The sequence below is a fragment of the Ptychodera flava genome, chromosome 2 (genome assembly GCF_041260155.1).
Source record: "Ptychodera flava strain L36383 chromosome 2, AS_Pfla_20210202, whole genome shotgun sequence".
NCBI classification, from domain to species: Eukaryota; Metazoa; Hemichordata; class Enteropneusta; family Ptychoderidae; genus Ptychodera; species Ptychodera flava.
Genome location: NC_091929.1, coordinates 9,700,639 through 9,728,402, shown reverse-complemented (window position 1 = coordinate 9,728,402; position 27,764 = coordinate 9,700,639). Strand labels below are relative to the sequence as shown.

At 37.0% G+C, this 27,764-nt stretch overlaps 3 protein-coding genes and 1 long non-coding RNA gene across 4 annotated transcripts; 2 read left to right on the top strand and 2 right to left on the bottom strand.

Moving 5' to 3' along the window:
* Nucleotides 1-120: 120 nt before the first annotated feature.
* LOC139113971 (A-kinase-interacting protein 1-like) lies at nucleotides 121-27,583 on the top strand. The gene is made up of 5 exons (XM_070675448.1): nucleotides 121-452; nucleotides 3,523-3,648; nucleotides 4,052-4,132; nucleotides 5,774-5,878; nucleotides 26,074-27,583. The coding sequence occupies exons 1-5, from the start codon at nucleotides 432-434 to the stop codon at nucleotides 26,215-26,217; spliced, it is 477 nt and encodes a 158-aa protein (XP_070531549.1). The 5' UTR covers nucleotides 121-431; the 3' UTR covers nucleotides 26,218-27,583.
* On the bottom strand, nucleotides 6,846-10,378 carry LOC139113981 (uncharacterized). Its single transcript, XM_070675458.1, has 4 exons — nucleotides 10,327-10,378; nucleotides 9,841-9,887; nucleotides 8,994-9,132; nucleotides 6,846-7,546 (listed from the first exon to the last, which is right to left on the bottom strand). Exons 3-4 carry the CDS (start codon nucleotides 9,075-9,077, stop codon nucleotides 7,244-7,246), a joined length of 387 nt encoding a protein of 128 aa, XP_070531559.1. The 5' UTR covers nucleotides 9,078-9,132; nucleotides 9,841-9,887; nucleotides 10,327-10,378; the 3' UTR covers nucleotides 6,846-7,243.
* Nucleotides 13,882-16,512, bottom strand: LOC139147117 (uncharacterized). The gene is made up of 5 exons (XR_011555650.1): nucleotides 16,394-16,512; nucleotides 15,512-15,637; nucleotides 14,891-14,938; nucleotides 14,423-14,564; nucleotides 13,882-13,917 (listed from the first exon to the last, which is right to left on the bottom strand). It is a non-coding gene; the product is annotated as an uncharacterized lncRNA (long non-coding RNA).
* Nucleotides 16,678-25,327, top strand: LOC139113961 (uncharacterized). Its single transcript, XM_070675438.1, has 6 exons — nucleotides 16,678-17,207; nucleotides 18,492-18,733; nucleotides 19,160-19,232; nucleotides 19,827-19,940; nucleotides 22,760-22,884; nucleotides 24,075-25,327. Exons 3-6 carry the CDS (start codon nucleotides 19,161-19,163, stop codon nucleotides 24,172-24,174), a joined length of 411 nt encoding a protein of 136 aa, XP_070531539.1. The 5' UTR covers nucleotides 16,678-17,207; nucleotides 18,492-18,733; nucleotide 19,160; the 3' UTR covers nucleotides 24,175-25,327.
* Nucleotides 27,584-27,764: the final 181 nt, after the last annotated feature.

Below are 27,764 nucleotides of genomic sequence, written 5' to 3'. Positions count from 1 at the left end.
TCGTCTTTGGGGAAGCTTGGACTTGTCTATTAGGGGTGGCAGCTTTGCATTCCGAAGTTCGATCCGTCTGTCGTTGGTGCTGTGTTACAGCGCCCCCTGTCGTCAAAATGTACATATTTCAAGCATGCTGGGATGCGTTGTTCGAGCGTCCTTTTTTTTTACTTCCGGGTCTAATGAAGTTCAGTCTGTTGTCTCTCCGATCGAAGCTGATGCCCGCTAAATTCAAAGTTAATCTGTGTATTTGATTTGTCAAACAGACTGACACATCTGTGTGATATTGTACATCTGTTCCATAATTCCTTTAACGTTCGTCTGCCCGTCATCTCTGCCTTTTGACTACCTAAAAATTCGACCGTTTGAATCGAACATCTTGGCTGGTTTACCGAAAAGCGAGGCTCAACCACGGTCCCTCCACAAAACAACCGCTCATTATGACCTGCCACGATCACCCGGTAAGTTCGTCTTTTAATCGTGAACAAATCATGTTGTGTATGTGGCACTGTAAATTTACTGTTACGAAATTTCAGAAAATGCACACATGTTGTTCGGTTATACCGAACTCACAAGAATTCTTCCAGGCGCGCAGACCCAGTCGTGTCCTGGCGTGTGAACAATGATATTCGGTCAGAAGGCGCCATTGCCATAGGAACACATAGCGTCGACGTGGCTTTAGTATGCAACTCCTGTTTGCCCAGACGAAAAGAGAAGGACATGTTGCCGCCCAAACTTCTAGTTAACATCGATATTCGAAATTGTGTCAGCACTAAACCGATGCAAATTTACAGATTTCACTGCAGTGTATTAGTATTACAATTTACAATTATATTCATTAATCGGGAACAGGTCACCTCGACCCCTGTCCGTTTCGTCCCTTTCTAGCTCAATGTTCACACCCCTAGTCACTGGGGAATGAAGATACCTCCATCCCGATACCGTACTCACTTCATAGCAATTTTCCAGTCGTATGACATTTTAAATATCATGCCATAGGCTGGAAGAACCACGGTCCCTCGAGGGACCGTGGAAGAACCGATGGGCAATTGTATTTCTGTGAGCAAATCTGCTTATGACAATAATTTAACTGTTTTGATAGGCAAAATGCAGGCACCAATCCCTGCAGCTAGGTGTCTATGCTACCTCCATGGTGTGATCATCACAGCGGTGCTATGGCATATCGAGTATGATAGATACGTCACAGCACCGCTGTGATATCACAACTACTGGTATGGCGCCATTGCGTAAGTGGTGACAAATATCTATGTACTGTACACATATACAATGCATTTGCCTGTGCTTGGCCATGGAGGTTTTTTCGCCCATGGCGCGTTCCCAGTATTGAACATAATTAATGACATGCTTTGTGTTGAGATAATGTTATAAGTTTGTCTCCCTAATACTGAAGGACAGGTATGAGGGGTTTGAAGCGATCAGGGCAGACTGGATCGAAATGGTCAGCAGGGTTCAAGGTTACTGAAGTGATTAATAGAGAGGTTCGGCTACACGTTTTACGCGAACGTGAACGCGTAACGTCACAAATTTCTGCGATGATGTCATCGACTTGTGCGTACGTTCTTCACGTACACGGAGCCGGCGTCGCGTATTTACGTGGAGACAGCTGTTTTCACGTAATTTGTAAACGTGTAAATTTATTCTCATCTTTATTTTAGGTATCGAAATATGGTAAAAACTGTGAATCATTCATGCAGTTGTTAGTTGGATATATGATAGTGACATCCTCAAAGATATCCATGTATTTTCGTTATTTTTATGTGAAATTTCTTCGTCGATTCGCGGCATACCGGATAACCATTGAGCTATCCCTGTGATGCGGAAACAGACTACGCGGACCCAAGCCGGGCCGAATCATTTCTTGCGTGTGCCACAAGAACGGTTGGGTTAATGTGTAGCCAAACGGAAATTTGCACGCGAACGAGTACGCCAACGCCAACGTGGATTCTACGCGTTCACGTTCACGTAAAACGTGTAGCTGAACCTCTCTATTGTCTAGCACTACTACATGTAAATGTAGCTTGTTCGCTTTTTCATGGCATACATAAAAAGTTACAAACATTCCAGTTACTTGCCCCATCAGTTTCTTTACTTTCTTGGCCCCAACATATACACAATGAAGAGAAGTGAGCTGCACAACTAAACCTCATGTGCTTGTCACAAAAAATCATAAATTCATATTTGTTGTACAACATACAAGCATGGATGTACCACAAGATCTGTGGTACGTCAATGATACAAGGATGTAAAAAATGATCACAATAATGCAAAGAATAACAAGGGAAGCAAAGTTACAAAAAGCAATTTCAATCTTCTTGTTAATTTTGAAAAGTTGTTAATTTTACTATTTTTTTTAGGGTAAAGAAAAGACACTAGCAGAGAGTAGAGCAAATGTGTGTATTAATGCCTTTTGATTTATCTATGAGCAAAATTATTTGCTTATCTTTTGAACCACCTAAGATCTGCCATAATTATAAGCAGAATATACTGGTGGTCTAGTTATATGAGGTAAAATGAAAATTATATTACTAGAGAAATAGGCGTGGTCAAATTAACCCTTTGAGTGCCAAAGTCATTTTTTTCACCTTTTAAAAATGTAACCCTGACAATTTTTTTCAGGGTTTTACAGCATTTTGATCAAAAATGTAGTTGAATAAAAAGTAATATTCATTTGGTCCCAGAAGGTCAAAAAAAGTAAAAAAAATTACGAAAAAGAATCATAAAGATTGGCAAAATGTTGCACTGATTAAAATTTTGTTGGGAAAATTTACAGCACTCAAAGAATTAATGGAGTGGCTGCATTGATTGGAATGTTACAGTACTAGCTGTTGCGCTTGTCAGAACATCAGTATTGCAGCCAGGATGTGCCCTTGTGACAATGTCCCCAATATCGAACCTGATGTCTGCATTCGTGCATACTGCGGGTCACCTTGGGCGCACTCATGAGTGGACTGTATTGGTTGGGTTAAAGAAGCCATGGTTACCGACTGGGTGTAGTCTGCAAGTAATATCTGATACTGACGATGACCTTTCTTTTGCACGCTTATTTAGAGGCTTATATTTTTGTACTTTCAGAGCTGTGATTACAAGTAAAACGCTGCACTTGATATTAAAACTTGCTTGTATTCTGAATGAGCTCTCTGATTGGCAGACATGGTATACTAGCAGCTACAATTACTTGTCTGAAATTCAAGCACACTGAAGTGCTCCCAATAGCTTGAATTCTGTTTTGTGAAACTAATTTGTTACAAAATTATACAAAATGTTGTCCCCCAAAATAAATGGCAGGGGGACACAGTGTCCCCTGGATTTAAATTGCTGGCTGCCACACTGGAACATACTACAGCAGACTAAATCTCCATTATGGGGAAGCCTACATACAAAAAACAAGAGACTCATTTGAAGATGAATGCATTTGAAGAATAAATGGTGTTGTATATTCAAGATATTGTCATTAGTGATTCATGTGTGATTTATATGACTGACACAGTGATTGTTGTTGTAATTTACCAGGAGGAACGATGGATGAGCTGTGTGCTGTGTAGATCAGAGAGACAAGGCTTGAAGACACTGCAGAAAGCTATGGAAAGAAAAATCAAATGGCCCGAACCCAAACACTACAGGGGATCACCTATACAGGTAATCAGTCAATTACTCAGTCAATCCACAAGATTTATAAAATGGCAAAATCTTTATAACCAGAGGTCTTGCTCTGTGATTCTGAATACATAGAGTACAGTGTATTCATTCAGTGGTAGTGAGTTTAATTGCATAAATACATCATATGAAAAGACACAGCCAGCACACAGGTGGAACATCCAGGGACAGCCATGTTTATGTTCAGATAATTTTATTATATGACTGGTATGACATGAAAAACTGTAGAGAAACAAAGTCTATAGTAATAACCAATAGATGCATTGATATCTCTGCATGCCATCACTGTCACTATGTCAATGGAATGTTTTATGGCAGTGGTTTTTACTCACTGTGGCAGAAAATTGGCAAACTAACCTGGGTTGATATTTTGCACTTTTGACAGGATCCAGCTGTTTATACAACTATAGACGATGCTTTTTCTTGTGTACTGCAGTTCATGTCAACGGCTTCCAGACAGTGTAAGGTGAGGCTACAATGTGTCTGAAATATGCATTTCAGCCATGCTGTGAAGATTTTGAGATTTTTTACAAAAATAAAGTGGCCAGAGTGGTAGAGTTAGGGAAACACCATGCCATTTCAATGAAAGAACTGATACTGAATGTATTTAGGAGAGACACTGTGAAGTGTGTTATTACTTAAACCTTGTATATTGAAAGTCGCATGCTCCATAGGATTCAATGGTAACTCATTGATGATATAGCAGCTACCGGTACATACACTGTAGTCATCATTTAAAGTTCCATTAGCTGTATCTTCTGGCGATTTTTCCGTTAGTTTTGATTGAAATGATCACTGGCTCATGTTGAATAGCCTGTCAAATAACATAGAATCGCATATTGTTCGGAAACATTACATGCCCTAAACTAAATAACATGTGATTTTACAACGAAAATTTCAATTTTTGTCCGGACAGAAATACAAACTCTGTTGACACGCGGATTGCAACATAGGCATTCTTCTGCACCTGCGCGAGCCATTTACAGCAATTTCAAAATAAATATTCATTACTCATGCCCGGTACTTACGTCGTAGTCCATTGTCCGAGCATGCGAGCACGTTGCGTAGCCATTGTCTGGCAATCCACGACGCTATGTTACTTTGATCCCGCAATAACGTGAACTTGTACATATCGCGTGATCGCGGCGTCAACATTATCTTTGTTCTCCCCAGCACGCTGAGCATGCCAGACGTCAACAAACGAGCTCGGAAGGGCAACACGTTTGAACAAAATTAGCAGTTTTATGTGGCTATAACATCACTAATCATGTTTGTTTCTTCGTAAAGTAACATTTTGCAACAAATATGAGCCTCCAACATGGAATTTTCCGAGGTAAAATGGTCAAAAGTCACAAATAATGGTCATTTAAATGAAAGTGATCCGTAACTATTTTCAAATCGAAAAGTTTGGGATAAAATGTTCAAATTCCATGTTTTACCGAGGAAATCTGGTTTTCAGTAGATTATGCATGAAAAGTCAATAAACTGCATAACAGTGATTTATGAAAATTGTTCTATTTTTTAACAGGTTTTTGTCTAACATGGAAATAAAGCATATGATTGTCATTTGCAAATAAACCCACACATTTGAAATGAAAATTATGTATGAGAGGCATGTAATATAAACATTATAACCCAAACAAGGAACTATGTACCCTCAAGGCAGGACACATTTACTCTCCTGATGTCAGGTAAATGGTCACCTACCCTTGTGAACGTAGTAGTCCCTGGTTTAGGCTATAATATATATATAAGTGCAGTGTCTATGTTGTCCCTATTTGTATATTCTCAATGTTCTCCACAGCTGGGAAAAACAAAAGGGGTAACCGATTTACATAAACAATGTATAATGTCATATTTGTTTGTCATGAAATTATATTCTTTCATATGGTTATTAACATGTGAATAAATCAATAAAGAAAAAGTGAGTTGGCCCACTGATTGAAATTCCCTTGTAAAGAACCATCATTCTATGCAGAGAAATTCTGAATTTTGGATTTGAGATATAGATATTTTGTAAGACAGAGATCTAAAGATGGATGCCGACAATATCTTGAAGGAATCTATCTCACATACATGTATATCAATCGTTTTCCAACCAATACAGAGATACTACAAGAGCAGTCCAACAGCCTCACACAACACACATGACTGTCTTCATTGTTCAAGATTTCACACAAAGAAATACTCAGAAGTCCAGAGGAAAAACCCAGTGAGTATTATAACTAGGATAAACTTTACAGCCAGTAACAAACACTACTCCAACTTGTTTAATGCCTTTTGCTGGTATGTGAAGGCTACAGTGTAAGTGCATTACCAGAAATACATTGCTATTGGCTGAAGCCATGTAGACTTACGTAAATGCCAGCGTGTATCTTGAAATGCATATAGTGTAAACACAAGGAGTAACAAAAAAAGGCACTATATCTGGAAATAATTCTGTAAATTCTAAATCAGATTCACATTTATACACAACTAAAGTTCACCAGGTCTGCACCAGACCTGGTGCATGGCCGGTGCATGTCTGGCCAACAGGGCATGTGCACCAATATGGACACAGACCTGCAGCAGTCTGCTGGATCAGACCTGCTACAGGTCTGATCCAGCAGACTGCTGCAGGTCTGACCTGTCAGACCTGTACCAGGTCTGAGCTGTCAGACCTGCACCAGGTCTGAGCTGTCAGACCTGCACCAGACCTGACCCGTCAGACCTGCAACAGGACTGACCTGTCAGACCTGCACCAGACCTGACCTGTCAGACCTGCACCAGGAATGACCCGTCAGACCTGCAACACGACTGATCTGTCATACCTGTGGCATGGCTGCTGTGTCAGACCTGTAACAAAACTGACCTCTTAGACCTGCTGCATTTCTGATCTGTCAAAAATTGGTAACAGGTTTGATATTAAGCAGTGCACAAGGTCTAACAGATCAGATTTGATATTTTTCTTGCATTTCTACTTGCATTTTTTTTCATTAGATACTATTGTCATGGATATAATTGCATGGGTTTTTGATTTCTGTGCAGACAGTTTGCAATAGCGGACTGATTTCTTCATATTTTTAATAAACTGAAATTCATGTGTTGCATAATCTGCGACTGAAGTTGTGACGTTGGATCTGTGTATGTTTGTCGTGTACATGTACATATTGTGTATACACCATTACTTATCCACAGCATTTCATATTTACCTACAAAATTTTATTGTGTATCACAGCACAAAACATCTATCATTAATGAATGGACTATTTTCAGTGGAATTATATCCCTCTGTAGAATGTCATTTGGCCAGTTCCAGTCATAACTATTGGAAATGACTGTCTGTGAAATAACTCATTTGACTTTGGCTGTGAATGCAAATAACAATGTTAGTTCTGTTCCGTTAAAAAATATATGTAAACAACATATCAACAAATAAAAAGTCACACAAACTGCAGACATTAGGCAAATAGCTTCTTTTTTTATGAGGAGTCATAAATTCTATAGATTATACCCATGGTCAGTGTAAGATGTAGTGATTTACATAAAATAGAAAACTTTCGTACAAATCATCTTTATAAATAGTGGCATCTTACATTCACAAATCTTCTGAAAGGAAAAATCTGTTTACTCGATAGTATCTATACAAAGGCTCATGCTGGTATTTTCCTCTGAGCATTCTGCAAGTTGTGTATTCACAACAATGTTGGATACACACTTTTCTCAAAATAATTTTCTCAATTGGTATAAATAAAATATTGTCTGTCATTTTTATGACGCTGCAGTTAAAATGGTCATATCTCATTGGTGTGCACGGAAGCATCTGAAATACTTGACAGACATCCTGGTGACCAGCTGCACCCTTTAATCTCACACCTTGAATCATTTTTCCATAGGAGGTCTGAAAAGACAAAAAAAATGTTGGCACATATTAAGTATTATTGGTTACCTGATGAAAGTGAGAGATAGGTATTCAGAATTATTATACATCTACCATCAAGAACAATAGAATTGTATATGTTAAAAAGCCGTACGCAACGCCTGTTCCACATTACTTTTACTATTTCATATCTGTGCATTCACTGCTAGCATGCTGGCAGGTTTCAGGGAACCCATTTGACGAATGCCAGAAGATGTCTCACACTCTGTTGTACACAGGCTATCGAAGCGCATCAAATATAGCATGCCACACTTGTGCTATAAATCAGAAAAAATATTGATGACATTGCAGGAAAAAGGTCAATTAAATAACTTGGACAAGTTGATGTGCCAGTTACAATGAAAGATGTATAATAATAAGGTTGTCTCGAAAATACAGCAAGGAATTCACATGCAGATTTGCGCTGTGTATCGCATTCTGCTTTGCGTCAGGCGATACACTCCACCAATGTCCGCGTGCATCCTTGGCAGTATTTTCATGACAACCTTATTGAGTGAAGAGATCATCAGTGATTTTGGAAAATAATGGAGTTCACAAGTGTACAGAGATACAATTATAACATCACATTTTAGGGCATTTGGATATGTCGTTTCAAGGGAAAAAGAAGTTTTCTCGATCTAAAAGGTGCCAAAAGACTGGATGTGTTGTTCTAATTTTGTTGTTATTTAGTCAAAGCTCTAGGTACCTTAAAAACCTAATTTGAAGCAAACAGGGGAAAGCTTTTTCTGATAAGATCTTTTTTGGCAAAAGTATATTAAAGATATAAGTTTGCACAATGTAATATTGAAATGTTGGATTTGGGGTATCTAGGTGTCCAAATTTGCCACGAAACGTTAATGCAATAAATGACTACAGTATGTCATTAATGTTTGCAGGATGTCAACTAATTTGTCACAATATTGTAATAGTAAATCAAGAGTATTTATCAGATAATTTGATTAAATAATATGACAGAACCCCATGGCGAGAGAGTGCAAGCGCGCCGTACCAGCGGTATTTGCACGAGTGTTTGTGGGGGATCCGGCGGTCGTGCTTTCACGAGCGCAGCGAGTGAAAGGACAGCCGGATTCAACGCAAACACGAGTGCAAATACCCCAGGTACGGCAAGCTTGCTCGCTCGCCATGGGGTTCTGTTATTATTACATATGTTTCCCTATGTTTATTTTATCGAGAAAACAAAGGAACTAAAAACACAAGCGAACACATTGTAAATAGTTTACGCGACACACATTGAAAGACAAGGATCACGCGCTGTTCTATTCATTTGCATGCAGGTATGGAATAATATTTTTGGTATTTGCACTGCAGTGCAAATACCGGTAGTATGCGCGCGCTTCGATGCAAGTAAACTGTGGTACATATGTAATAATGTATTCAAGTCTTTCCTTGTGTGAATTATCATAATCACCTGTCCATCTGTGGTATGATATGCCAAGTATGCACCAGAGTTTATAATTCCTTTTGTTGTGTCAATTGCCTTAAAGAATTCCATTTCAGTATCACTGTTGACATCTGCAAAGTCACGTATGTCCCATAATCTCAGACTCCTGTGGTGATAGAAAGAAAATCTTATTATTTGGATACTAGTACAATTGATTAACCACATAAATGGACACCTCTCAGTGTTTTTGCTAAGGCTTGGGAATATCGGTAAATGATTTGGGAACCCAGGTAACATTTCTGCTGTCCCCTAATCTGATTGCATTGATATACCAAGGGGAACCCCGGTAAAATGACTGGGGAACCCGGTAACATTTACCGGGGTACCGGCCTTAACAAAAACACTGCCTCTTATTCTATGTGATGTCATGCTATTGATGTTTGCAATTTCCACTTTCCATATTCCATGTCAATGAGTAATGTGAATGACATGAGTGCCTCAGCAACACCATCCAAACCAAGGATGTAGAAAAGAGAGAGACAACTGATGCAGGAGAGAGCTGTATCGTTACAGAAAAGAGAATGTTGAGCCCTAGGGAAGAGCGCATCAAACAACTGCAAAAAGCTTCCTCAATGCTACGTGTCGAGGATAAAATTCCAATGTCGTGGCCACTAATTTCAATGACATTGGTAGACAACTATGACAAGGAAAGCCATTTTTTCCTTGACACTGATGACAGTAACCAAGACTGTCAGTGAAATTTACATACTAATTTGAAGGCATGTATGCTACTTCTTGCATTGAAACCCAATTGTTTACATTTGAAGCGTGTGTACCCATACTGAAAAAAAAATTAAACTATTACTTATCTGACCTATTCAGTATTCTGGTTTCATCTTCAGAAAGCTCACTTTCTGTTAACTGCAAAAAAAAGGTAATACCATTTAAAGGTACATGTATATCTATTTAACATGTGACAGAATTTGAATCTACATGTATTTGTCATACGTGAATTATTAAAGTCATAACTTGAACATAGATGGAAGCGGGTCATTAATTAGGTCTGCTTATCTCTATGGGTAAATTTGATCAATTTTGCACATATTACAACTGAAGTGCTGCATAATTTCTTGGGATGACAGAATACAATAAATATCAATGGGAACGTAAAGTGTATTATATCATACCACTGTTCATGCTTTGCGTGCTTTTTTCTACTCTCTTTCACAGTTATCATTTTCTGTTCAAAGTAGACAAACACCCTGCCATGACAATGCATTCCCTTTAAATAGCCTGCAGTCAAGTATTAAAGACACCGTAACTTTTGACTATTGTTTTGTCCAGTATGACATCAACTAACCTTCTTCAAAACAGGCCCAAGAAGTGCACATTTACTCTTCCCATTGAGGAAATTCTGGTAACATCACTTTTGTACATCTTCTTTACAGCTGGACCACAACACCTTCATTAAAATATTCAATAGATCGAATGTCACAGTAAAATTTACTTATCATGCGAAACAAAGTAACAAATTTATGTGAAAATTTACTATCTTCATCATATCAGAAAGGATGTTGATGACAAAGAAAAAGATATTCAATCAAAAGAGAATTTCCAGAAATTCATCACAAAATAAATACAAAAGAATGGATACAAGCCATAACTCAAAGCTTGTCAGGAAGTGATTGGTGAAAAAATTGAAGAGAACATTCTGAACAACGAATGATTTTACTTTGTAATGGTTTGTTCAATTAGATCTGATGCAGGAGATCACTGAACACTTGTCACAAAAATTTACAGCAATCACATTAGCTGTTTTGCAAGTTAACAGGATCTGACTGAAAAATACACTTTCTACCAAAAAACATTTAAAATGTTACAGTCACAGTTTAGGGATGGACCATTAGACCTTGGGAGGGGGGGGTGGTCACAATGAAATTGTGAAAATTTTTTTTTTACAATTGTAAATTTCTGAAATTTTTTTTTTCCCATTGAGATTAGCTGTGCAAATTTTTTTTTTCAGAGTAAATTTTCAGAATTATAATTTTTTTTTAGTTCGTCGCTGTCTGAAGATAAAGAGGGCAAAGATGTGGTGCCAAGCACCACAAGCGGCCACGCAAGCGGTCACGGGGGGGGGGGGGGGGAGGTCAGGAGAGGGGTGTCCCCCTGCTGCTGTTGGAGCTTTTGAAAAATAGAGATTAAAATGGTGTTATTTGGTGGCACTTGGGAGTATTTTTGCGGGGGGAGGTCAGGGGGGGGTGTCCCCCTCCTGCCGTTGGAGCTTTTGAAAAATAGAGATTAAAATGGTGTTATTTGGTGGCACTTGGGGAGTATTTTTGCGGGGGGAGGTCAGGAGGGGGTGTCCCCCTCCTGCCGTTGGAGCTTTTGAAAAATAGAGATTAAAATGGTGTTATTTGGTGGCACTTGTGGAGTATTTTTGCGGGGGGTGGTCAGGAGAGGGTGTCCCCCTCCTGCCGTTGGAGCTTTTGAAAAATAGAGATAAAAATGGTGTTATTTGGTGGCACTTGGGGAGTATTTTTGCGGGGGGTGGTCAGGAGGGGGTGTCCCCCTGCTGCTGTATACCAAATTTTTCAAAGATATCTGACTAGTACTTTTTGAGAAACACCTTTTTTGACCAAAAATTGAAAAAATTGCCAAAAAATACAAAATTGCAGATTTCATCATAATTTCAATAAATATCTCTAAGTTCATTCGTAGGAACCTGTATACCAAATTTCAAAGCTATCAGACCGGTACTTTTTGAGAAACACATATTTTGACCAAAAATGGCAAATATTTCCTCAAAAATAAAAAATTGCATATTTCTGCTTAATTTGAACAAAGTTGAGATCGATCATCTGACTGGTAGTTTTGAAGAAGAAGATTTTTACCAAAAACGACAAAAGTTGCATTAAAAATAAGAATATGCAAATTTCACCATCATATGAACAAATCTAACTGAAGTCAACTGCATATCAAATTTCAAAGCAATCGGACAAGTAGTTTCAGAGAAGAAAATTTTTTTACTGAAAACAGCAATAAATGCCCAAAATACAAATATGCAAATTTCACCACAATTTGAACAAACTTAAGTGAGGTCACCCCAAGTGAACTGCATATAAAATTTCAAAGCAATTGGACTTGCGGTTTCAGAGGAGAAGGCACATGTTGACTGACGATGGACGACGAGGGGAAATCAATCTATTTGATAAACTCCGCGTCGCTGACAGCTGAGCTAATAAGCAAGTGAGTGGACCAACAGTACGATACTAGCAATGCCATTTACATAAATGAATAGACCACCTTAACTTCAGAGATGCAACATGGTGTTGTTATTTGATTACACGTATGATACTGGACTCAATTCAGTAAAAATTGAAGAAAGGTATCCTATGATCTTCTTGCATTCATATTTTGCCCACACAAATTCCTTGACAAAAAAGTCTATCCCATGCTCAGAAACCATTGGTGTGTGATATCGTCTATCAAGTATCCACTTTTTGGATTGGTACATTTCTCTGTTATAAGATAAAGAAAGGATAAAATAGAAAAATAATTGAATGAAAGTGGTTTTTCAGCAACATCTTTTTGAGTTATGCCTCATTGTAAATGACTAGGTTCACTCCCTCCTATCCCAAATCTCAAAGCAACTGGAGGCTTGAAACTTTCAAGGAAGATTTTTGTTCAAAGCTAATAACAAAGTTAAAGAACATTGAAGAAGTTCTAATGCAGATTTTAAAACCAAAATTACCATAAATTTTCCAAACTATAATTCAACAAATCTAATATATAACCTGCATGGCAAAGTAATTAGAAATTAGCCTCAATGTTTGACTTTAATTTTCTACTCATATATACAGGGCAAACACGTACCTGATAATTCCACTCGAAGACCTCTGAGGATATCTTGCTAGTTTGATGCTATAGATGGAATGGCCATTCTTTGGCAAATAATATTGATGACTGACAAAGATGTAAACTCTTTTCCTTCAGTATCTGCAAACTATCAAAAAATACACAAATTTAGGTCCATAGCATACATTACTTTCCATTTTTTACAACGACAGCTGCTGAGGGTGTCATTCATTTAAGATAAGACACCATGGCACTCTTGGCCATTGATAAATTATCTACAGTGATCAATTGTTAAGTAAACGTGTTAACAAAATACATCCATTATCAAACAACTATCACTTTCCTTTATAGAGGGTCTTAGTTAAAATATGTTTACATGGTGACTAGCAAAGTGGTTCCCATGTGTAGATGTCAATTTTACTGTTTTCTTCTGTGTAAGATGGAGACTCTGCAAATTAGTGTTCATGTACGGTACATGGCATTTTTTTTGAAGCTTCAGCAAATTTGGTATGCTCTGCCTTAGAAGTCTTTGGAGATTGACTGAATTGGCATTGTACGGTATGTCATACAGTATAACCCCAAACACTCCGGGAATATTGACCAACAAAGCCTTGTAAAAAGAAAGGCACGAGAAACTTACCGAGTTAACCTCCATTCTGCCAGGTAATTTGGAACATACTTCTCGTACTTTGAACAATGATGGCGTTGAAGGATCCCGTTTTAGTAACAGATGAAAGATATACTGAAGATTAGCATCACCCTAGAGAAGATTCAATGTAATATAGAACACTAATGATAACATATCATACAGGATACACACTGTACTGGCTAGCATGTTACTAACTATGTCTGAACAGGTTATGCATTTGGTCATAGATTAACTATTTACTTGGCACACATATTAGTTGACTTATCTCACTGATACATTATACAATACTTTGAAATAAATGTAAAAGAGGACAAAAATACAGACATACATACCAATGGTTTTGGAGCATTCACAAGACAACTTAGCTCAGCGTAATGTTCATCGGGAAAAGGATACCACGGATTCTCATATCCTCAGGACAAGTTGATGCAATGTCCTCCTCACACACTGCAGAGTAAAAATATGGGGAAAATACAGAGAAGAGCGCCATGTTCCCTTTGATAAAATTTCACAATATGCTATCAATGGGTAGAAGCTCTCCATAACATAACAAGATTTGACATCACAAGTAAAAAATATATAGGACTCAGGTGAGGAAATTGATATATAAACTTTAAAATTGATAGGGATATAAACATTTCAAAAAATAATTTACTCTTTAGACATTATTCCTTTTTGTTATTTGAAGCAGTAACTTTTCATTTTCTCTTTGCTTGAACTTGAAGAAAATGTTTGGTAATGTTCTTGCCAAACTTATTTACATGGAAAACATGCAGTCATTAATAAACCACTAAACTACGTTATCAGCTTTAATTCATTTCCACACATTACACATCCTGTGACAATGGTAACAAACTAAATAATGTGAGTAAATTGATTTAAGACATAGTCAAACAATCTGAATAGAATTTACAATCTAGTTATGCATTAATTATTCAATCATCATGCTCACCTTCTTGTTCTGTAAGTTCCTCATCTTCACATAAATCATCAGTTATAAAATCATCATCATTTGTCAATTCTCCATCTTTGACAATTTGGATATGCATGGCTGACTCCTCAAAGTTGGCAAGGGAAACAGTGTATTCAATTTCCTAGACAGAGAAAAAATATATATAGTTGGACAAATAAAGACTCTGTGTTTACAGTAACCTACACATCCCAAGCATGGTCATTCAACTAACCCCAAAAAGTTTAACCATTTTTCTTTGTTTGGAGTAAAGTCACGCAACATTATGAAAAAATTCTAAATCACATAAATTTTCTAAAATCTGATTGATATTCACATTTTGGAGACTTTATCAATGTTAATACCTGCCATTCAACTTTGTGAGTAGAATGTTATAAACCAATGAGAATTCCAAGAAAAGTTTCATTTGTTTCAGACCAATCAAGTGAACAGATGAATTTACACACCTACCTTATATGTTGAATTGTCAGAATCTGGGCAAAGTCTTTTATTTGTCACCTAAAACATTACAGGAAATATTGTTATTTATGTTATTGCAATAGCAAGCCTTAAAACAAAGACTGTAAGTAGAGCCTTTGAAACATTAGCTTTACCATATTATTACTGTGTTTTCAATATCCAATGAAAACATCTCAATTACAGAAAAAGCATTATTAATGACAGGGAACGGAAGAGAAATGAAGGGGGGGGGAGGATGACACATTACATCTGAAATTCTGCAATCAGCAGTCAGATTCAGAGAGATTTTGACCAACATGACTAAAATTGCTCCCAAATACAATATTGCATTTTTATTTCCTTACATTACAATTTTCCTATGAAAACTTCTGTACTTAAGCCAATAAACACATGTTGAAGTATGGACAAAGGACAATGATGGACAATCAAACATACCGGTACTTAAAAAGTTGGGTGTGCGGAGCAGAGTACAAATAAATTAATCTGAAGAAGTGTCTATGAGAAAAATGCCAGAATTTTTCAACTTGATAAAAAATATCCAGAAGAGAAAGTGGAAAAAATAATACATTATGGTTCAGACCTCCCAAGAATATAAAATGTTCCACCCCTTACCTGCCTATCAGCATTTTCCAAGAGTAGACATCTTTTCTCTCTTTCATGACTAACTGTCTTCTTGTGTCTGATCAAATTCTGGATGTATCAAAATCTTTCACACAAATCTCACAGGTTTTACTGGAACTAAAAAAATAATATTTAAGTCTGTATCTCTAGCTGTAGACAACTTTGACAACAAACTTCAATTTCATTCCATCACGTAACTGCGGTTTCTTTCATAATTTCTAAAGCATGATGAAATATGATTGCTGCGGATCCGTAGCCCTACCACTCCCTTTGCTTGTTGTGTTGGGACTCCCCCAACACAACAAGCAAAGGGAGTGGTATGGCTAAGGATCCGCAGCAAGATGAAACACTTTGTGGTTAGCTTCTCAACACATCAGTACAATCATCAATATTATAGTTGGAAATTTAATAGTCTACAGCCCTCCCTCCCCCTCCCCCGGAAAAATATAATCAATGTAGCCGTTGCCTTCATATCAATTATCATGTCATGCATAACACAAGTTGAGTAAAACTATCGCTCGGTCACACACGACATTGACAATGACATGAAATGTTCATTCAGATCGCGATGTAAACCAAACATTCATGATCACTGTTTGGTCATCGATACTCCCTCTTGTATGAATAATGATATTTATTCAGCTTGCTAAATAGGGACAAAAAAACGATATAGAATGCGAATGCTGACCTTGGTCTTAGGCGGAGACAAGTAGATTGTCATTTGGTCTGAAATCATTTCGTTTTGCCGAAAGTCTGAGGAAAGATTAACTTGGCGTCGTGTCGTCCTGCCGTACACTGTACACACACAACATGGGACTCGGTCGAACAGCGACACTTTCGTCGATAAATTTTTTAAAAAAGGACAAAACTTACCAAAGGGTGAGTTGGTTCTTATCGGCCATCACTGCCCCGGCACTGGCACTGCACTTCTAAAAGATTATCGTCTTGACTTTCGCAGCAAACGACGTGTCGAACTACGAGCAGAGCTGCAGAGGCTCCCGTTCTCGCTGATATGTCACAGATATCGTACAGCTCAGCTTTTGCGAATAAGCCTGTATATGATGGTCAAATTTTGCAAAGCGCGTGGTAACGTCCAATGATACGAAGTGTTATATGTGTGTAGGGACCGTGATGTGTGTACTATGAACTTTGACTTGCAAAAATGTAAACAAAAACTCTGCTCAAGTTATCAACTCTACACTTTAATTGGAATTTCCTGAACTAGTCATAAAATTTTTGGTCCAGTCAGAATATATAAGTTTCCCCCGTCTTGTACATGTAGGAGACATGTCACGACATCCAATTTTTTAACATATCACAATAAATGTTCTGGCCTGTGCCGTACGTGCTTGCAGGCGCAGGCGGGACGCGACCGCAGCATAGCCGGCCAGATCCCATGGATCGTTCGCTGCAAACTGATTCGCTGACGGAGTTTTGCAGACAACGTCGTCACTTGGCCCAACCGTAAAGTTAACGTACGGTCCACAGGTTAACGTCTGTTATTTCATGATGAATAACCGACTGTCTACAAGTTTATCAGGACTGGCAGGGCCTAGTAGCCACAAACATCGGTCACGACCTCTGCCGGAAAGTCAAAAAGTTCAGAAAGAAATGCATTGCGCAACAGGTAGCAGCATGAGTCCAACTTTTCCCGACATTGGGCCTACACATAAAAGGCTACGACAAGGTTAGTGTATTTTCTTCACTTATAGCATTGTGATCACTTCTATATGTTTTCTTGTAGGGACTGTTCAGTTTTTTTGGCGGGGGGGGGGGGGGGGGGGGGGTCGATAGATTGAGTCGGTCACCCTGTTTTTGATGTTGGTAATTGGTAGAGGCCAGTGTCACCTTGTTTTAGGGGGATAGTTAGTGTCGTTTGAAGTACAACATTGGCTCATACATCTCTAATATACATCGTACTAGCAACAGATTTCATAATTCAATTGCATTGTTCGGCATGCCCTTTTGGTGTGTAACTTTAATATATTAAACATATTTTTCAGCATAAACACACACACACACACACACACACACACACACACACACACATATATATATATATATATATAGAGAGAGAGAGAGAGAGAGAGAGAGAGAGAGAGAGAGAGGAGAGAGAGAGAGAGACCAAAGTGTTCTGAGACACAAAGTGTATCCCCAGTCACACTTTTCAACATGCCCTTCAGGCGCATAACTTTAACCCTTTGAATGATGTAATTTTTTCCACCAAAATTTTTAGTGCAACATTTTACCACATTTTAAAGAATTTTTTCTTTCATTTTTAAAATAGTTTTGACCGAATGGACTTCACATCTTATAGGCTACACTTTTTATCAAAATTTGGCAAAATCTTGAAAAAATTGACTCAGGTATAAAGGCGACAAAAGTTGACTTTGGCACTCAAAGGGTTAATATAAAAGAAATAAATCTGAGATATCAAGATGTTTGCAAATTGATGTCCTCATGGGAAATTACAGTGCTCAATGCCAAGCAGAGCGTTTCAGATAATAACACAGATTACTCTGAGTCACAGTCCCTCTATCCACTGAGTACAAAAGTGATGAAATCTGTTTGTTAAGTTTCATGCATATATGAAGTTATACTGCACCTTTTGCTTTACCATTGTTTTGGGGGTCACCTGTTTTCAGAAATTGTAATAGGGGGAGTCACCTTGTTTTCAAATGTTTAAAAGGATTGGGGGTCAGCCACTTTTTTATGTCCACAAAAAATATTCCACTGCTCCCCAGGCCAAGAAACTGACCAGTCCCTTATAGTATTATATCTGACCATAAATCCAAGAAACATGTCTATGCAAGTTATCTCAATATTTATTTAGTAGCTGGAATAGAATATCATACAGTATGTTTATATTGTTATAAGTATTACTTTGGGGCAAGCATATTTTTTATCAAAGTTATTGTCAAATATCAGGAAAGGGTTATGTAGGACACAATCTGCTTTTTAATATTTCCAGACATGACAGCAGTTGCCTCCAGTCAGAGTTCAGGTCCTACCATACCCACAATGATATCAATCCAAAATAGTTTAAAATCAATGAACAAGAAAATGGAAGAACAACAGGGAAAAAAAATTGATGTGATGATACGGGAACAGAGTGAGATGAAGAAAATGATTGGAGCACTGCGGTCAACTATAAGCAAACTAAACAAGAGACACATACGGGATTTCAAAATAAGTAAAGGAACACCAGAATATGTAAGTATTGATATGACACCCTATTACTTCAGTGCAAAAATAGAAAATACTGTAATGTTTTGTGTTGAATGGAGGCACAGTCTTCAGTATGTTACTTCTAAGACTTAAGTTTATTCAAGTGATTATCATAAGTTATAGATACGTGATGTCAGTGAATCTCATGTATATTAAATACTACGTCTTGAATATTGAAAAGTGTGATTTGCTGAGTAATCACATCATGATAAATACATTAAAAAACACAAAGATCTTTGTCATCTTCTTCTGGTTCTTAATTGAGCCACAAGAAACTGTGTAAACATACAATTTAATCTCCATGATTTACATGAAAAATGAAAACAATTTTAAAGTGAAAAATTCTCACGGTAAGTCTATTTAAGTCTCTCAAACTATGTGTAAAACATTTTTTTTTTAATTTCTCAACAGAATGCCATTGTCCATCACTTGCGAAACTATACTTGACAACACCTTCCAGGACTGTGCCAAGGCAAAAATATTGGTGAGTTAACATAGAATAAATAGAAAATGGCTCTAAACATGAATAATTCCTGTGGCTGAACTGTAGAATTTTTAGAGGCCAACTATCTGTCCCCAAAGCGCGTTCTACTACCACACCTTAAATTTGCATATTCCATATATGGTAAAGGGGCGAGGCTTAGCAGGCTACCCCGTGACACCTGTAGCTGTCAATCCTCCATATTTTATATGTCAATAACATTGTAGTGGTCTATGCTGCTGAGGATGCCATGGCTGGTCATCTGGAGGGGCCTTTTTAAAAAGCGGCCATCCGCGCAAAATCTGTGATTGGCTATGAAAAAAACAGGTGACCAAATACCTTTAAGTTACTTTTGTTAAATTAAAAAAAAAATGGTTTGTGTAACTAAACATTTTTATTTGAAAGCTATATACAGGCAATAATTGTTAAGATTTGTATCAATTACCGGTATCTACAGTGAAGACCTTTGAGTACCAATATGGTTTGGTGCAGCTCCAATGTTTTACTGGGCAAAATTGGATGACTACAAAGTGAAATTGGGATAAAACTCATAACCTAAAAATGTAAAAATACTGTATATTCATGTTCAAATTACAGGATATGCTGCAGGATGCAGTACCAGATCTTACAAGTACAATGGCTATTCTACAAAAATTAATATCATTTTGTAAAATAAAGATTGGTGAATGGAGGCAAGAGGAAGCAAGGAAGGTAAATTGATAACTTTTTAAAACATTAAAGAGGCACTCCCACTTGGTAACATTTTGAAAATACATTTTTTTAATGCCAACGGTCAATATTTGATGTGGCGACTACACTTCAAATTTCAAAGTATACTTTCATATATGAATGCATAAATACAGTTTCCGATATCTCAGTGCTGGACTATACATATAACTCCTTGTTGTCATACACACTCAACAAATGAGATTCCCACAGCAGGGATCCCAAATATCATATAATCCCTCATTAAAAATTTAGACAAAGCAAAGCACAATTTTTTTGTAGCAAACAAGGTATCTGTATGCTAAATATCAAAGAAATACAATCTAATTTCCTGACTTTTTAGTTTTTTACCATTTTCACTTTTTTGGGGTTAATTTGCATAATTTTATAGAAGGTAAACTAATCTAAACAGATTCCCAATTTACAGTTCATAATATATCTACATACCGAATAGTAACATGATACACCCGGCTGTTCATAAGTAATTTGAGTGGACAGACAGACAGACTGACAGACATACATACATACATACAGACATACATACATACATGGTACATACATACATACATACATACACACACACACACACACATATACATACATACATACATACATACATACACAAATACATACTTTTTTCCAACCTATAGCTCCCCATTGTCATTATACATTCATATAGACAAATGGGAGTTACAAATGGTATAAATATAAAGTGGATCTCTACTGTTCACTTTTTATAAATTCAATAGTTTCAGTAGACTGGTTAAATCTTTTGTTGGTTTTTAGCTCCTCTATCAGTGACACAGAGCTTATCAATTAAATAGGCTGATTCTCCACCATAATCCGTCTTCCATCAATTATCCGTTAACGATTGATTTCTTCTTTAAAACTTCATGTCAAATTGCTAAATGGCATTTGATATCCGGTTTACCATGGGTCATCTCAGTTAATTTGATCAAATCCTGGTAAAATTTGCATATTTGTATTTTTTGGGTGTTTTATCATTTTTGGTCAAATCAATAAAACTTCTTAGAAATGCAAGTAAGACAGCTTTGATGTATGGGATATAGGTCCTTATAGGGATGACCTATTTCAGAATTATTCAAATTGTGCATCAATATACTAATTTGTATTTAAGGCAATTTTTAGCTCATATTTGGTTTTGTACCGGGTATATAAATACCAAAAAGAGCTTATATGATGAGTCGGTGGCGTCTGTATGTCTGTATATTTGTGGGTATGTATGTGCGTATGTATGACCGTCACACACAAAGGCTCCCATACCGCCAGAGATACCATCTCAGTATTTGGTGTACAGGTACTAGATGCAGGGGTTGAGATGTGAATTTGTTCAAATGAACTCATAAGTGTTAAAAATATGCAAATGAGGTAAGAGAAAGTGAAATCCTGCAAATGAGCAGGAGTGATGGCATGCCAGTAAGAAACAGGCCAACTCCACTATCTTAAGTCATTTCCTGTCATTGTTAACTGTTACATATTAACAGACCTGCTCAAACCATAGACAGTAGAGGGGGGGGGGGGGGGGGAAAGACCGTCTAAACTTAACTAAGAGGGGCTTGTTTCTGCTATGCATGTTGCTAAAGTTGATCTCCAGGACCTAAAGTTTCAGACCTTAATTACTTTTGTCATTCTTGTTTTTCTGGTTTAAATATTTCTTGTTGTTTTTCTGGTTTTACTGTGCAGAAATCATTGTCATAACATAAACATAGAATTTTCCTCAACTGAACAGACAGAAACAACATTTATTATTGATCATTGGTAACCCATACTGGTATATACCAATTCTGATCAAATTTGAGCGACACCGTATAATTGCGGTATTTTTGTCAATAATCTGGTCCAAAAATTTATTTCACCAAAATTGATTTTCTGACAGCTTTGATATTTGGTATACAGGTTCATAGGGATGATCAAAATGACATGGTAATGTATTAAAACCATGATAAAACCTGCAATTTTGTATTATTAGGATAATTTTTGCAAATTTGGTCAAAACAATTGTTTATAAAAAACAGCTCATATGATAACTCTGATATTAAGTATATAGTGTTCTACAGATGAACTTTATGTGTGATATACCGAAATTATGATCAAATATGTGCTGTTTTATTTTCGTGGTAATTTTTGCCAACTTATTGTTATACTTTGTTGTATTAAACTCTTGTCAAAATATTTGTTTCGCAAGAACTACTTGTCTGATAGGTGTGATATTTGGTATATACAGATTTGTGTAGGTTTGCTTATTAATGATGTATTGAAATAATGCTGAAATCTGCAATTTTCATTTTTGGTAACAAAAATTGTTTCTCAAAAATGCTTGTCTGATAGCTTTGACATTTCGTATAAGGGTTCGTAGGGGTAATTTTAATATAATATAATGAAATTGTGATGAAATCTGCGATTTTGTATTTGTGGAAAATTTTTGACATTTTTTTGTCAACTTCTTTCTCAAAAAACTACTCGTCAAAAATAGTTATTCTTAACATAACACAACAGAGCTGTATTGACTGTTAGGTCGCCTTCTCTCATTTAGAAATTCAATTGTTTTTTCTAATAATAGACAACATTATGTGGCAATCAGATAGGACTCTGAGATTCTATAATCCTTACACAGAATGTAATGAAACACCAATGACAACATGTGTTTTCAATATTTAAAAACTTGGAGAGTGAGCGTTATCAAAAATAAGAAATTTAAAAAGTACAAAGTACAGTCCCCCCTAATTTTTCTACCGTTACAGATACTATATTCAGCATCAAATAAAATATCATTTTATTTTTAGATTCTATGTGTAGAAGAAACAAAACAAAAATACAAGAAGATGACAACCGAAGAATTAACAGCCGACTTATGTAGCAATAAGATGGCTGTACCAACTACCAGGATACAAACTTGCGTTGCATTGCGGTGAGGGTTATATTATTTTTAGAGGTTATTAATGGTGTTAATATACTTGGTATTTGCTTGTAGATATAAAACCTCTTGGGTGGAAATTATCATATTTGGCGGGAAATAATCACTGAACAAAGTGAGGTAATTATTTCACCCAAATGTGCTAATTTTCATTCCAGAGGTTCTTATATGAATAAGCAAATACCAAGCGCACTGATAATAACCTTGTTATAATATGCTAAAGTTAAATACAAGTGGAAAATGTTGTTATTCACAACCAAAGTTGGAACGGAGACCATGAGCCTCACACAAACTCTAAAAAGAATATTTCAGAATAAGCCCAATTACACTTCAAACTTGAAGAATTCTAATTGAAAAACCGCTAAAAGATCTTTCTTAGAAAATGATGTTGTTGTTTCATTGCCATTGCTGCTTATACAAACTTTTCATTCATGAATTCACGAACTGCACCAGACTAAAACAACAATTTCAAGCCGTAAGACTTGTTCGACATTACAGTGCGTTTAGCTCTTAAAAGTATACTGTCACCTGTTCCAATTTTGCCACAACCATAGAAAAGGAAAATCTGACCAACATAGAATTAAAGCATGTGGCTGCTTTTTAAAAAAACGCCCTACCATGGGCATTTTGAATACCAATGAACGCCCCTCTGGCCATGTATGGGTATATTTAAATTACAGGTGACTGTATACCTTTAAACTGGAGTTTGAAATTTGCGCAAGCTCTAAAATGACACGCAGCGAGCATGTCTTCTTTTTGAGAATATAAATCCAGGCTCGAGCCAATTAGATTGCCAGATTCCAGCTAAGCATATTATAATCTTTGATATTAGTGGTTATGAAAAAAAAATACATGGGTCGCCAATACTCACCTTTTATACATTCAACATTTTGGTTTACAACTTAACAACATGTCACCCCTAGGTTACATGCAAAATATGCTGTAATCTTGTGCTGTGTTTTGTTTAATTCACTGGACTGCTTCATGTTATGCCGTGCGCCATGCATGACCGAATGTCATGGTCTTATGTACAGACATTTGATTTTTAATTCAAAAATAAACTTTCTGCACCTTTGGACACAGGATTACGTTTTAATTGAAAATCAACAATAAATATATATTTACTTTGACAAGCTTTTGTAAATTCATCATTAATATATATGTATATATTTTTTGTCACCCAGAGGAAATTTCAAAGAGAAGAGGCACCAGACAGGAAAGGATTCTGGTCTGCTTTTCAAACTTGGTACGAAGCTGTTGGCAGGAAACTTGATCTACAAGTAGTCCTTCAAAACGACACAATTCAACAATATAGCAGTACAGATGATGAAAGTGATGACTTGAGCAACAGTTACAATTCTCAGACACAGCTCTGTTAGATATAAACTGAAAGTTTACTAGTATAATCTTTAGCATAGATAGTTTAAAGTTTGCCAAAATCATTTTTAGAGGTCACGTGGTTTGGCGGCCATATTGGATTTAAGTTAATCTTTAAAAATCCTGAAAAATCTTCCCTTCCAGAACAAACACACTGATTGAACTGGAACTTTTCTCGTATCATCCTTCATGTAGGTACTATCAAGCTTGCAAGTCATTTGGATCGGTGACGTGGTTTGGCGGCCATATCAGCTTTTATGAAAATTGAAACTTTTAAAGTAATCGCATTTGCATAAAAAATTATCATTCAAAGTTTTGTTTATAACATTTGTAGACTGTATGGCAAGACTCTTTCATGCCACATTTCAAGGTCAGAGGCACATCATTTTTTAGAAGATTTTAAAAACATTATTTTTCATATTTTTCAATAACCTTTGACCTGCTCTATACCTCTGCAGCAAAACTATCTGGCCTATACCATAGTGCGAGAGGGATGCTCTCAATTGAATAATGTCAGGTATATTGACCAAAGGATAATAATAGTAGGAATTTTTTTGACAAAATGTCATGTGACCTCCGTGACCTCTGACCTCATATTTACCTTTGCATAAGTTAAATCACAAGTTCTACACCTTTACCGTAATAATCAGTAGTGAAAGGCTCTCATTGCTCCATATCCTGTACCTCATTAATAATGCGCATTCCTCATTTTGCGCAAACAAATACAGCTACAAGTCTGATTCTGGTATACATGGAGAAAGTTTGGAACAAGTTTTATTGCAAAAATCCTCAAGAGCCCCACACAACCTTTGACCTCGATTCATAAATGTTCCTATAAATTAATATCAACTACCAAATGTGCGACACCATTTAAATTTGATCGTTTGTAATACCCATCAGCATTGGAGTGTTATCATTGAGTATTATCATTATCATTCTGGTACCTTTTGCCAGTGTTTGCAAGTGCTTGGGCCCTGCCAACGCTGCTTGCAGCTGTAATTCTTTTCATGTTATTGTTAATGTTTGTGAATGTTCAAATAAAACTGCTTGCCTAAAAGAAGTATGCTTTGTCTATGTGTGTTTTTAAACAAATCAAACACACATGCACACATAAATCCATGGTATTTATTTATTATTTATTTGGGAAGCATTTAGGTCATTTGCAATGTGGAGACACTAAAAAGACATGCTGGCACATTTTTCTGGGGTCTACCATTATAAAAAACACAATCAGGTATGCTGCAGTGATGAGACAAACATGCAGCCTACCTGCCCTGTCAGGTATGCTACAAGTTTGTCTTATCAGACCTGCAGCATACCTGCCCTATCAGGTATGCTGCATGTTTGTCTCACCAGACATGCAGCATACCTGCCCTGTCAGGTATGCTGCATGTTTGTCTCATCAGACATGCAGCATACCTGACAGGGCAGGTATGCTGCATGTTTGTCTCGTCAGACATGCAGCATATATGACCGAGCAGGTATGCTGCATGATTGTCTCGTCAGACCTGCAGCATACCTGCCCTGTCAGGTATGCTGCATGTTTGTCTTATCAGACATGCAGCATACCTGACAGGACAGGTATGCTGCAGGTCTGATAAGACAAACATGCAGCATACCTGCTCAGTTAGATATGCTGCACATATGTGACAGACCTGATACAGTCAAATCCTGCCACAGGTCTGTCAGTCTTTAGCTGTGAAGTAGAGGGGTACATTCCACCTCTGTGAGAGAAACCAATATAAAAAACTGGGACCTTAAACCTCTCCATGCTGGAATCAAGTTTCATTTTTGTCTTCATTACAGTTGCAGCTTGCTGAGGATGTGCACGTTGTAGTAGCACCTGGTACCTACGCAGTCACAGCGGGTAGCTGGGGAACGCCACGGCAACAGACACATGTCGTCCATGTAAATCAGGGTCAGAGTGTGGACTTGAACTTTGTCATGTAGGCTTAAATTACAGCATCTGTCAAATCATCTAGCTCTGATAACACAGCAAATATTATCAAGAGATCTGTGAATATGCTAGCAAATACTTATAATCTCACCATGCTGACCCTAGACTCTCTCACATCCCCGTGTTTGCTGCACAGCTTATGATGTGTTACCTGTACTGATCTGTCCTCAATAATATGGATTGGTCAGCGTAAAGCTAAACATACGGCCTTGTTTGCTATGGCTGTACTAAGCTTAGTATGCAGGAGAGGGCCCCACTTGTAGCCAATAGGGGATGTGAGAAAGTCTATGATTTCGCAAGGTAAAGAATATTTTATGTAAGATGAATTTTTTGTAATATTGGTCAGAACTTGAATGCAATATTCCTATTTTAGCAGCCAGTCTTTTGCTTTTCAAAAAATGCTGAGATTAGTTTCACTATTCCGTGTATTGTTGTTTAGTAGTTCTGATTGCATGTGTCTGGATGCATGGATGAAAATGTGTGTGCGATGTTAGCAATGCTATTTATTTCTAATAGCGCCCTCTATGATTCAGGATAATATATCCATCTACAATAATAAAACAAGACATCGGCCAACAGGACACTTTTCTTACGTCTTTAACCTTGAATTCCAAATTATATCAAATTTGACATTCAATGCAAACTTACACAAATGAAATGGCAAAATTTTCTTTTACACTGGAGCTACATTTTCTGTCTCTTGCTTCCCGCTCGTGTGAGACACAAATTCCCAAACTCATGTGAAACATTTCATCTCACGCCATTGGAGTGTGGGATTCTATTAATCCCATGTTACTGCGAGGTTTCGCATCTTATTCATTTCTTTTGCTGTCACATGATAATCTGTGTGAAGTTGTCGGATCATTACACTTGTAATAAATTGGTGATTTCATACAATCAGGATAAAGTACTCATTAGGTATAGTGGATGCCATATTTTGTGGACAACCATCAACAGATGAGAATTTGGGCACATTTTTTCATGGTGTTGTTCATATACTTTTTATTCTACAACTTTCAGAGATAAAGTAAGGTCAACACCATATTTATCAATGTCATGTGCATTTCTACGTTTTTTTCACTTTATCACAGTTATTTAACAATCAGAGTTGAGTTCAATATTGTAAATAGCAATTTCTTGATATGTATTTTCTCTGCCGTCCTCCAGTGATTGAAAGGGCGCCCTCACTAGGCAACAATTGTATGTGACCGAAGGTTATCTTATTTGACCTTGTCTGATTTCTCACCATTCCCCTGCTAGCTCTGTCTTCTTTTGTATTCTTTTTATGATGTGACTTTTCCATAAATTTGATTTGGATTATTTGTGAATAGTGAAATAAAATTTGTACTTTTATTATCATTTTTGTCTCTCAAAATTCCTGTTGTCTTACTTTGTGTGTGTGGGGGGAGGGAGAGAGAGAGAGAGGGGGGCTTTGTCTGTGAAAATAATAAAGAATATACATGAAGCAATCACAGAATTATGAATTGGTGTCAAAGGGAGAAGATTCTATTCAGTCTACAGAGTGACTGAGATCACGTGA

What these genes read in the sequence shown, in the direction of transcription:
- LOC139113971 (XM_070675448.1), top strand. Translation starts at nt 432, where the DNA reads ATGACCTGCCACGATCACCCG. An exon ending in TGACCTGCCACGATCACCCG is followed by an intron (nt 453 to 3,522) that starts GTAAGTTCGTCT and finishes GTAATTTACCAG; the next exon opens with GAGGAACGATGGATGAGCTG. An exon ending in CGGCTTCCAGACAGTGTAAG is followed by an intron (nt 4,133 to 5,773) that starts GTGAGGCTACAA and finishes CAACCAATACAG; the next exon opens with AGATACTACAAGAGCAGTCC.
- LOC139113981 (XM_070675458.1), bottom strand. Translation starts at nt 9,077, where the DNA reads ATGGAATTCTTTAAGGCAATTGACACAACAAAAGGAATTATAAACTCT. An exon ending in ATCATACCACAGATGGACAG is followed by an intron (nt 7,547 to 8,993) that starts GTGATTATGATA and finishes TTGTCTTTTCAG; the next exon opens with ACCTCCTATGGAAAAATGAT.
- LOC139113961 (XM_070675438.1), top strand. Translation starts at nt 19,161, where the DNA reads ATGCCATTGTCCATCACTTGCGAAACTATACTTGACAACACCTTCCAG. An exon ending in GTGCCAAGGCAAAAATATTG is followed by an intron (nt 19,233 to 19,826) that starts GTGAGTTAACAT and finishes TTCAAATTACAG; the next exon opens with GATATGCTGCAGGATGCAGT. An exon ending in GGCAAGAGGAAGCAAGGAAG is followed by an intron (nt 19,941 to 22,759) that starts GTAAATTGATAA and finishes TTTTATTTTTAG; the next exon opens with ATTCTATGTGTAGAAGAAAC.